At 40.8% G+C, this 12,558-nt stretch overlaps 1 protein-coding gene across 1 annotated transcript in view; it reads left to right on the top strand.

Annotated features, from left to right (window-relative positions):
- Window positions 1-229: 229 nt before the first annotated feature.
- The window catches only part of LOC309704701 (beta-1,4 N-acetylgalactosaminyltransferase 2-like), a 29,388-nt gene continuing 17,059 nt past the window's right edge, over window positions 230-12,558 (top strand). Inside the window, exons 1-6 of the mRNA XM_082530084.1 lie at window positions 230-338; window positions 1,409-1,536; window positions 1,905-2,048; window positions 2,441-2,550; window positions 5,029-5,066; window positions 5,494-5,560. Of these exons, the coding sequence (XP_082386210.1) occupies window positions 336-338; window positions 1,409-1,536; window positions 1,905-2,048; window positions 2,441-2,550; window positions 5,029-5,066; window positions 5,494-5,560 (490 nt within the window). The 5' untranslated portion in view covers window positions 230-335. The remainder of the gene's footprint in view (window positions 339-1,408; window positions 1,537-1,904; window positions 2,049-2,440; window positions 2,551-5,028; window positions 5,067-5,493; window positions 5,561-12,558) is intronic.

Genomic DNA, 12,558 nt, shown 5'->3' with positions numbered 1-12,558 from the left:
TGAAGTTAATTTTATTTTCATGCAATACAATGTGATTTTTATGAGATATTCAGAATCTTTGATGCAGTTGTTAACATATATTATAAGCACATAAGCTGATAAAATCAGATATACCAGTGTTAAGCTAGTGCTGTCTCAACAGTCTGATGAGGATCCCACCCCCATCAGACTGTTTTTCGTTAACTACACCCCCTCAGTCACTGTACACAAGTGTCCAGCCCCTGAACTCTTAAGAGGTTTTTTCAAAACTCAGGCTGTTTGATTTCGTGGCTCCTTAATGTCTTGGATATTTATGCTGAATAAATGAGATAAGAGTGAAACTTTAGAAGGAAGAAATGGTAAGACATGGATCATTTCTATACTGTAGCCAGTGGTTAAATATCATAGTTTTGTTCATTCTGTTACCATTAACACAACAATAAAATTTCAATGACATATGACATAAATATACATAAATAAATGTAAATGTGAATTCAGTTAATTATGATATTAATTATAATGTTAATTTATTTTCATCTCTTATATGACTACTCCTGATTTCTGTCCAAAGAAATAAAAAGTATATAAATAAGAGTTTTGTTGTAGATATCATCCACGTGAAAGTTAACACTAAAAGAAAAAGGGAAACATTTGTGCAGACAAGGGCAGATGATTATATATTATATTTAGTTTGATTAATATTTTCTTCAGTGCCACATGCCAACATAATGGAGCAGTTTCCAGGGGGGTTATGACCCCCCCAATAATCAGACCCAACCAATATAACCCCCCCAGTAAAATTATGAATTATCTTGCATAAATAGGCTGTTGATTTTCTTTACTCGTTTCAGCTATTACCAGCAAAACAGTTGCATGTTTAATCATCTGGCAATTTAAAAAGATTTATTTATTTATTTAGACAGAGATCTTGACCCCACCAATGTTCAGCACAAAGTTACGTGCCTTTTAGTGAAACTATATAAATTTGATACATCAAAGGCAAAAGACAAAGTGTAGTCATTTTGTTGCGCTGTGAATATTTTTTATATAAATGTAAGGGGAGTTAAAATGTCAGGATTTTTAGATGTTCGAACATTGTCTCAGATTTCAGTGTGTGAAAAAGTGCTTTTCAAGTTGGTTGATGCACCATTTTTTAAGAATATGTGTATTAAGTATTGATATATGAAGCAATCACTCTTGTGTCCAAATTTATTACTGCAAAATTTTTATGTAAATGCATTGGGTATGCCAGATATTGACTCTCCCTATACCAGATGCTGACTTTGCATCTTTAGTACTAAAATAAATAAAAATAATCTGCCACCTGACAGCTGTTGGGGGCAGGAGCATTAGAACTGCAATCTTTGCCCTTAGGTCCTTTGCTAGCAAACTGTCTACAACGTGAGTTTGTGTGTGTGTATGTCCGCAGATGTCATTGAGTAGCACAAGGCTCCAGCTGGTGGCTGTTACTCTGATCATCCTGATGGTTTTCTATGTCATATATTTCTCTAACGTTAATGAAAATCTGTTCAAGTTTTCCAGCGCAACAAAACTAAGGTAATAATTTGTATGTGTGTGTGTGTGTGTGTGTGTAAATCCCTCCTCTTGTATATTTGGCAGTGTTTGAAAGTGTTTTCATTAAATTGCCTTTAACACACACCACACGCACATGTAGAGTGCTTTGTATGACCACTTTGTGTGTTTTTGTTGCTGACCAGAGGTGAAACTGCATTTTATTTGAGGAAAGTTGGTATACTTCTATCCAGATGAAGCAACAGTCTTGTTACCCTTAATGCATCATTAAAATACTTTTTAGACTAGTCTCCCAAATTCCCATAAAATCTGAACTACTTGATTTAAATGACAATGTGATATAGAAGAGAATTTTGACCCTTTAGGAGTTCTGTATTTCCTTTGTTCTTCAGGTCAGTTTCTCCTAGGAACTTTTCATTGGCTCATCAATGTACCTGCCCTAAAGGCTCAGAACTTCTTAAAGATTATATAGCCAAGGATCAATACGAAGAGCTTGTTAAACGGCGAGCTAAGGACCTCCAACAGTACAAAACCAGGTAGAGGGTGGATGAATGAATGTTGTGTACTTTAACAGTAATGCAATGGCATTTGTAACTGAACATAATCAATTGGTATCTTTGTAAACTGTAATTAATGTAGACACATTTGGCATTAAATATTACGCTTTGGGAGTGAGAATGTGTTGCACTTCAACAGCAGAGTTGCTTCGCTTGGTGCAGTCGTGCAGTCTGTCAGCGTTAATCAGAATCAGAATGAGAATGGGGTTTATTGCCAAATGTTGAGCAGGTTTACAACATTAGGAAATTGCTGCGGTGCTTCAGTGCAAACATAGTGTCATAAATAGCACTTAAATAGACATAATGCTGACAGCACTAGTAAAAAGGTGATACCTGTTTCTATATCTACCCACATTTCATCTCTTCATCAGGATGGTGTCTGCTGAACTATCCAGACTGCTGTTTGCTTCGCCTAACTCTCCTCTGCAGTATCCTATTCAAGGTTATATAGTACAGCCTTTGACCTCTACTCTCATACCAGGTATGCCAAGCCTAATACAGTGGGGCAAAAAAGTATTTAGTCAGCCACCGATTGTGCAAGTTCCCCCACTTAAAATGATGACAGAGGTCAGTAATTTGCACCAGAGGTACACGTCAACTGTGAGAGACAGAATGTGAAAAAAAAATCCATGAATCCACATGGTAGGATTTGTAAAGAATTTATTCGTAAATCAGGGTGGAAAATAAGTATTTGGTCAATAACAAAAATACAACTCAATACTTTGTAAAATAACCTTTGTTGGCAATAACAGAGGTCAAACGTTTACTATAGGTCTTTACCAGGTTTGCACACACAGTAGCTGGTATTTTGGCCCATTCCTCCATGCAGATCTTCTCGAGAGCAGTGATGTTTTGGGGCTGTCGCCGAGCAACACGGACTTTCAACTCCCGCCACAGATTTTCTATGGGGTTGAGGTCTGGAGACTGGCTAGGCCACTCCAGGACTTTCAAATGCTTCTTACGGAGCCACTCCTTTGTTGCCCGGGCGGTGTGTTTTGGATCATTGTCATGTTGGAAGACCCAGCCTCGTTTCATCTTCAAAGTTCTCACTGATGGAAGGAGGTTTTGGCTCAAAATCTCACGATACATGGCCCCATTCATTCTGTCCTTAACACGGATCAGTCGTCCTGTCCCCTTGGCAGAAAAACAGCCCCATAGCATGATGTTTCCACCCCCATGCTTCACAGTAGGTATGGTGTTCTTGGGATGCAACTCAGTATTCTTCTTCCTCCAAACACGACGAGTTGAGTTTATACCAAAAAGTTCTACTTTGGTTTCATCTGACCACATGACATTCTCCCAATCCTCTGCTGTATCATCCATGTGCTCTCTGGCAAACTTCAGACGGGCCTGGACATGCACTGGCTTCAGCAGCGGAACACGTCTGGCACTGCGGGATTTGATTCCCTGCCGTTGTAGTGTGTTACTGATGGTGACCTTTGTTACTTTGGTCCCAGCTCTCTGCAGGTCATTCACCAGGTCCCCCCGTGTGGTTCTGGGATCTTTGCTCACCGTTCTCATGATCATTTTGACCCCACGGGATGAGATCTTGCGTGGGGCCCCAGATCGAGGGAGATTATCAGTGGTCTTGTATGTCTTCCATTTTCTGATGATTGCTCCCACAGTTGATTTTTTCACACCAAGCTGCTTGCCTATTGTAGATTCACTCTTCCCAGTCTGGTGCAGGTCTACAATACTTTTCCTGGTGTCCTTCGAAAGCTCTTTGGTCTTGGCCATGGCGGAGTTTGGAGTCTGACTGTTTGAGGCTGTGGACAGGTGTCTTTTATACAGCTGATGAGTTCAAACAGGTGCCATTCATACAGGTAACGAGTGGGGGACAGAAAAGCGTCTTACAGAAGACGTTACAGGTCTGTGAGAGCCAGAGATTTTTCTTATTTGAGGTGACCAAATACTTATTTTCCACCCTAATTTACGAATAAATTCTTTACAAATCCTACCATGTGGATTCATGGGTTTTTTTTTCACATTCTGTCTCTCACAGTTGAAGTGTACCTCTGGTGCAAATTACTGACCTCTGTCATCATTTTAAGTGGGGGAACTTGCACAATCGGTGGCTGACTAAATACTTTTTTGCCCCACTGTATATGCAACAGACAAGTTTACCAGTGCTGTATTGTTGTGTATGTGCTGTATATTCTGTTGTGGAAGTTTTCCATTTAAATAAAGCCTGCAGACGAGCGGTAGCTAACATTCTTTAATCAAAACACACAAAGAACAGACAACCAAGCTTGTGGAGAGCCTACATGACCGCGGGACAGACGGTCAGCAGAGTCTCTCTGAGCCTAACATGGCTCTCAGTTAAATACCTTCTCCAGGAACAAAAGAAAGTACACAGCTGCTTCACACCTTAAGGTTCACACTCCCTTGCTACCTCCCAGAGTCCTCGAAGAGACAAAAGACTCTTCCTGTGGAGTTGTCTGCTTCCCCCAACTTCCTTACTAGACCCCCACCATCTGTCTTACAGTATGGGTGTGGAACATGTTTAAATCTAGTGGCACCAAGGCATCATACAATAAAATAATGTGATTAATACATAAGTAAAAGAAATTCCTATACAATCCCTTTCTAGTTTATTAGAAAAATGGTTAATAAATGTTGATCTGAGACTAAATTTGGTGGTATTTCTCAGATTATTAAGTAAACTTTAATACCTCTGAATTAGAGTCATTAGTGAGTCAAATTAACATGCAATTTCAGGAATTTTCCACGTTTAAAACATAATTAAAAGATAATTAACCAAGAGTGATAATGACCAGCAAACTTATACCTCAGCAAATGAGATGGCAAAATTAAATCTGTATTACAGCCAACATATTCACAGACAAGACAGTTGCATGGGGGTTTTAAGTAATTCATGTTGATCATTTATGCTTCAAAAACGTGTCATGGAGTCTTCCCATAAAAGGACAATGTAAAAGTAATGTCATTTTAATTTCAGGTTTAGGGCTGCATGCAGAAAACAGAAGCAGCTACAAGGTTGGTGTTTCTCCCTCACAGCTAATATGAACTGTACAGGTTGGCTGGTTCATACAAGATGCCTCCTGAACATATACATTTCAAACATTAAGGGCCCTGATTCCCTGATTTTGTGATCAATGTGTGGGGCTGACTTTAATTCAGCTTTAGGATAAATGAAAGAAAAAACACAAACCTCATTTATGGTCTGATGTACAGTATAAACTAGCATCTTTCTTTCCATCTTCAATAGGTATTCCAATGTTACACTGACATAGCATAATTTCATACACAGTTTATTTTTTTTGTAGACGACTGTATAGGATATTCTGGGGTAGGCATGGATATCAATAAAGTATCCATTATTATTATTATTATTATTATTATTATTATTATTATTATTATATTCTGAGTGCTTTTTAAATTTATTCAGGCCTTTCTTTTGTAGGTATCTTTAAGTGTGTCTAAAGGCATCCTGACCACAAATATTACACCTGAACAGACAATCATCAAAGGTGAGATTTAGTAAATAAGTGACTATATTGTAGGGGGCATTTTTGTTGGATTGGTTTTTGGACCACACGCCAGATTAGCAGCAAGGGTCAGAACTTTTCAGCCATGTGGAGAAGAAAAACAATCTCTTACAAATATGAAATATAAAACATTTACAGCAGTCTTGTCATGGGCTGGGTCTGGGACCCAGCATTTTCTCTTCATTTTGCATTATTGATATGTACTGTAGAAGACATGCTAAGTTCTTGTTGTTTCTATCATTAGTTAGGATTGAGTTGTTTTGTATTTTGAAATTCTTTAGTCCTTGTTTATCTAGATCCTGTTGTGTCGTCACCCCTTATGTTCCAGTCTCAGTGTTGGGAAGGTTACTTTTAAAATGTATTCCATTACAGAATACAGATTACATGCCCCAAAATGTATTCTGTAACGTATTCCGTTACGTTACTCAATGACAGTAACGTATTCTGAATACTTTGGATTACTTAATATATTATCATGCTTTTTACAACAACGTGAATGTACTATTGCTGTGTGATTTATTACTATTACTGAAAGTCCGCGATTCCGAACTGTAGTAAAGGGACCTCTGACTAATACGGCGGGGTCCCTGTCGGCTCGTAGCCGAAAAATAGCTTTACTTTGTTGTGTGGGTCAACTTTTCTTGCGAGAGACAGAGAGAGGCGTTGAAAGGCTGCTCCAACGGAACTTATTGTTTCGGAGGAAAACACGAACACGGTGTACAGTCGAGTCTTAATAGCTTACTTACAACTGGGCTCGTCAGGCACTCTTCTTGGCTGCAGTGGTTATTATTATATTTACATGCTTCCAGCTCCCGTTTTTGCTCGATGACAACTCGTACTTTGCCTTTTTCTCCCTCCCTCGCTCACAGACACATTAACGTGTATGGCAGTCTGTAGCACCCTCAAGGATTGACGTACGCACGATGTAGTTATAAAACAGGGTTTATTCTGGTCTTGGCAACCCGTGAGAACTGCTCACGGACAAAACAATAAAACATAAACATCACATCAAAATGCGCTCTTGTACGTAATGTCAATCAATCAAAAAATCCTTAATTACAGAAAATAAACCATTTAAAATACACAAACCTCGTGAGCTGACATCCAGGAGGTGCTAAATAGTCCTTTATGGCCTTATTGCCTTATCTTCCATCTTCTTCATCAATTATTTCACTCTTTAAACAATATTTTCTCCATGTGTGGAGCTAACTGTGAGTTGCAGCATGCAGACACCATGTGCGCTAGCAAAAGAAAAGTGGCTGGGTGGAGACCCAAACAGCAAAGCTGTACCCTACACAGTTCACCACCAGAGGGCGCAAAGGAACAAAATCCAGACATACAGCTTAACAAATATCAAATGCAACAAACATCAAATGCAAAAGACCGTTACACTCCCACCAATCACTTGTGATTAAAAACTATGAACCTATGAACTAATGAACGGCTTTTGAATGAACTATCGTGAATTATCCTTTAAGCAGAGTGCGGTGGAGAATCGTTTTCCGCTTCCATCAGAATGACTGTCTTCTGAATGGGTCTTTCCAGGTGCACAGGTTTGGAGGTACGTTTTCCTGCTCTATCCAGGGTTGGATCACTCAGCAGCAATTTCACCTTCCTCACTTTTCCATCCTTTCCAGGATACACTTCAATGATCCTTGCCAACTTCCACTGGTTGCATGGAGTTATCTCATCCTTCAGGAGGACAACATCATTGATCTTAGCATTTCTGTGCTCTTTGGTCCACTTCTGTCTGCCTTGAAGATTTAACAAATACTCCTTTTTCCACCTTGTCCAGAAAGTGTTGGCAAGTAGTTGAACACGACGCCACCTCTTACGGAGATAAAGATCTTCTTTCACAAACCTTCCTGGAGGTGGAGAGATGATTGTGGACTTCATGGTTAGTATGTGATTCGGTGTTAAAGGTTCTGGGTTTGATGGATCACATAGTTGGTCAGTAGTCAATGGTCTGCTATTAATCACTGCCATGACTTCATACAGGAATATCCTCAGAGAGGAGCTGTCGAGTTGTTTGGCTGATTGTTCCAGAATGGACATGAGAACACTTCTTATGGTGCGAATTTGTCTTTCCCAGACACCACCCATATGACTAGACGCTGGGGTGTTCATGAGAAACTCACAGTCCAGTTTCCCTAGCTTGGCTTGATCCATTTCCTTAAATGCTCCAATAAACTCATTTCTAGCGCCGACAAAATTCGTGCCTTGATCGCATCTTATCTGGCGAACTGTACCTCTGATGGCCATGAATGCACGTAAGGAGTTGATGAGGGAATCTGTAGAGAGATCGTCAAGCATTTCAAGATGCACTGCTCTGGAGCACATGCAAGTGATTAGCAAGCCATAACGCTTTAGCTCCTTGTGGCCTTCTTTGACATAAAAAGGACCAAAGCAGTCCATCCCACAGTAGGTGAATGGCGGTGTGGTCTCCATCCGATCCTCTGGGAGGTCTGCCATCTTCTGCTGCTCTGTGCGCCTTCTGAACCTTCTGCATTTTACACATTTATAGATGTAAGATGACACAATCTTGCTGCATCCAAGAATCCAGAATCCATTAGCTCGAAGTTCATTCATGGTGATCCCTCGTCCTTGATGGTATGTCTTCTCGTGATAATGTTTGACCAGTAATGCCGACACGTGACTGTCTCTTGGCAGGATCGCAGGATGCTTGACATTGGGGTGCAAAGCTGCATGTGTTAAGCGTCCGCCTACCCGAAGAATGCCTTGGTCATCAAGAAATGGACATAACTTGTGTAACTTGCTAACCTTGTCTTTCATCTGCATCACATCATGATGTTGCAAGGTTCTTATTTGCTGAGCAAAGGCTGTTTCTTGAACCATCTTTATGATTGTTAACTCTGCTTCCTTTCTCTCTTGTAGGCTACTGATGTCGTGTGATCTACTCTTGTGATGCTTTGCTTCTTTCACATAGCGCTTGAGTCTAGCAACTGCCTTAATCATCCTCGACCAGTGGGAAAACTTGTGTAAGCGATCTAACAGTGACCTTTGTTCCTCCCCTTGTATCTTGTGGACTTGAACCTTCTTAACCTCCGGGTCACTGGTTGATAACTCTCCCACCTTAATTTCTCCACTGGGTATGACCTTCTGCCAAAGGAGGTCTGGGCCTTTGAACCAGTTTGATGCTACAAGTTGTTCTGCTGTGAGACCTCTTGAGGCGTGGTCCGCCGGATTATCTTCGGAAGGTACATACCTCCATTGGGTTGAATCTGTACTTTGTTTGATGCGTTCCACTCGGTTTGCAACAAACACATGAAATCTTCTGGCTTCATTGCTGAGGTATCCGAGTACCACCTTCGAGTCAGTCCAATACCTTTCTTCTGAAATTTCCATTTCCAATTCCTTTTTCAGCATGTCACCAGTGCGCACAGCAACAACGGCCGCCAACAACTCAAGCCGAGGAATAGTTGTGACTTTGGTTGGTGGAACTCTTGATCTTCCCATCACCAATGGGCAGTGGACTTCACCAGTTGTGCTTACTGCTCTGAGGTAAGTGCACATTCCATATCCAGATGCACTTGCATCAGAAAAATGATGAAGTTCGTAGTGGTGTGCCTTGAAGTTCGAAGGAATGTAGCATCTGTGAACCTTTACGTCCGCAAGGTTTCCCAGGTCACGCAACCAATACTCCCACTGAGGTCGAAGTCTGTCAGGTAAGTTATCATCCCAACTGAGTTTATCTCGACACATTTGTTGCAAGATCTGCTTTCCCAGCAGAATGAAAGGTGACACAAACCCAAGTGGATCGAACACAGAGGCGACTGTGGCCAATACTCCTCTTCTGGTGAGCGGTTTTTCCTTAACAACTACTCTGAACTGAAATTGATCTGATGCCACACACCATTGTACGCCAAGTGCTCTTTCCATATGTACTTCACCGAGTGCCATATCTAGCTCTTTGGGAGCTGCAGCGCATTCTTCTTTCGGAAGCGAAGCTAGAACTTTGGTGCTGTTTGAGATGAACTTGTGCAACCGAAGTTTGCCCATGCTGCAGAGTTTGCGTGCTTCATTAACCAGCTGTATTGCCTGATCTTCAGTGTCAACACTTGCTAGTCCGTCATCAACATAGAAGTTGGTGAACTTGATGGTTTCTTCATTAAAACTTCCTTCCCCTTCAGCTGCAAGATGCTTGAGGCCATAGTTGGCGCAACCTGGAGAAGATGCTGCTCCAAATAGGTGTACCTTCATCCTGTAGACAGTGAATGGAGTTTCAAGGTCACCGTTCTCCCACCACAAGAACCGTAGGTAATCTTGGTCACAAGCATGCACATGGAATTGGTGGAACATGCGTTCGATGTCACACATGAAAGCCACTGGGCCTCTTCGGAAGCGACACAAGACTCCGAGCAAGGTGTTTGTTAGCTCTGGACCAGTGAGGAGATGGTCATTTAAGGAAGCGCCTTGGAACTTGGCAGAGCCATCAAAGACGACACGAATCTTTCCGGGTTTTTGTGGATGATACACACAATGGTGTGGGATGTACCAAACTGGTGTCTTATCAATGTCTTGCTCTGTGACCCTTTCAGCATCTCCATGGGCTAGGATCTCATCCATGAATTTCTTATAGTCCATGTAGTACTGCTTGTTACTCTTGAGGCGATGAATAGCACATGCCTTGTTGTTTGGCAGGTTCGGCCTTTCACTTGCCTTTCAACAAACATCAAATGCAAAAGACCGTTACACAGTCCATTCTCCCTGCAGCACGGACTACACTGCCCATGATGCTACATTCTTTAGAGCTATGCTTGTAGCATTCTTCCTGTTAGCTTAGCACAACAACAACAACAACAACAAAAGGCGCTCTCTCACCCAGGAAACACACGGTCGCAGAGAGAGAGAGAGCGTCGCCCTGTAACCATGGGAACCGTAACGCTGCCGCCTGGAACAACAGAACGTAGCTGTCAAACAAAACCCAAACAGTCCTGACCCGCGACAAAATGAAACAGGAAAGTACCGCAGTGTAATCCATTTATTTCAACAAAGTAACTGTATTCTGAATACCACCTTTTTAAACGGTAACTGTAACGGAATACAGTTACTCATATTTTGTATTTTAAATACGTAACGGCGGTACATGTATTCCGTTACTCCCCAACACTGTCCAGTCTCCCTTGTTATCAAGTCAGTATTGTCTGCCTCCTGTCTTATTTTGAAAGAGCCTGGTTTTCTTTGTTCATTGTATTTAGTTTCACTTCCCCTGTCCCATTATTAGGTTCATGTGTGTCAGCTGTTTCCCTATGTGATTCCTGATCCCCCCCCCCCCCCTTGTGTGTTTTTAGTCTGTGTTTTTCATTGTCTTGTCTTTGTCAGAACGTCTGTGACACCACGTCTAGTCATAGCACTCATAGTCACAGTCATCATAGAAATCATAGTTATCATAGTCATCGTGATTAGTCACAGTTATCTTGTTCCGTTTTCCCAGTTTAGTTTAGTAGCAGTTTAATTTGTCGCCCAGTTTGCCTCGCATTATTTTGTATTCATGTTTATCAGCTAAAATAAAACGTCTCACTTTTGGTTTAACTATCCGCTCTATCTCCTTTTGTGTCTGAACCTGGGTCCTCGTTCTCACTCTTGCACAATCAGCAGGTGTGGATCTAGAGAAATTTTCTTAGGGTGGCAGAGAAATCAAATGGGGTGGCAAAATCAAAGCCTTCTTTTTTCAAACACATATGCAGATGGTTACAATGTTGTAATGGTTCAAATGCATTAAGTATACACGCTTTTCATATAAATGTAATCTATAACTTAATTCTTTTCTGTAGCCCACATGATTAAACACGTTAGTTTGACATAAAATTCACATAAAACATGTGAATTTTGTTTTTATGTACTGTAGGTATATATATATATATTAGGGGTGCAACGATACACAAAATTCACGGTTCGGTTCGATACTTTGGTGTCACGGTTCGATATTTTTTCGATACAAAAAAATGTTCATGCCTTTTTAATTTGTCATTTATTAAAATTATAAATATATATATTTAACTCAAAAGTACAGTTTTTAAATTTAACCCTAACCCTTGTGCATGTTTTTTATTTTGACAGTGAATACGCACCTGCGGACCACTTATGTGCAGCCCTGGTTATTTAGCTCGTCATATTGCAGCCACAGAAATTCTTTTGTCCATGAAACCATAAAGCTGCACTTTCTTTTTGCCTTATAGTCTGATTTGTCATAACTTTCCCGTTTTGTGGTAAGCTTTTCTTTGGCTATCACTTCTTCACCCTGACCTGTCTTATTTGGCTCAGCAGAACTGAAATGCTTTTACACACGCACTCACATAAGCTCAGCGATTCTCTGCGCGATCAACCTCTCACATGTTTAAGCTTGCTGCGGGAGATTTCACTTGTCATGTTTGCATAGTAAGCTAACGATTAATAAGACGATGTCAGAGGAATTGGTGCACAAATTATCATCACTCACAGATCAGTGCTGTCGCTCTCTATACACAGTTCGCGCGATTGCAAAGTGAAAGCAAAAAAACAAGCGCAAATTCAAACGTGATTTCAATATGTCACATATTGACAGTGGCTCACCGATGCCAATGACATAATTACCCAGCTACATTTCCGAAAGAATGCAAAAGCATTGACATATATTTTTCCTTCCTACAATAGCCGGACGGGCAGGGCAGAGATAGATTTTGGTAGCCCGACTGGAAAAAAGAGAGAGAGAGAGAGAGAGAGAGAGAGAGAAAAAAAAATGGGACGTCGGGCTAGCGATTTTGCGAGCCCTGTATCTGATTGAGGAATCACTCATCTTTGGAAAAGAGAGTTTATTACAGAGAAATGTCTCTTTCCAAAATAAAAGCTATACTATCCGCTTCTTCTGGGCTATATTCTCAGCAGCATATTAAACATATCAGGTCCCCATAAGGAGAATCATGTGCTAACATCTGTCTAAATGACTCAGGTAAAGTTTGTAGCATGCGTGCTTGTTGTTT

This window comes from Aulonocara stuartgranti, assembly GCF_965226115.1.
Source record: "Aulonocara stuartgranti genome assembly, chromosome: 4".
In the NCBI taxonomy this organism is placed as follows: Eukaryota; Metazoa; Chordata; class Actinopteri; order Cichliformes; family Cichlidae; genus Aulonocara; species Aulonocara stuartgranti.
This window is presented reverse-complemented; position numbering and strand designations above follow the sequence as displayed.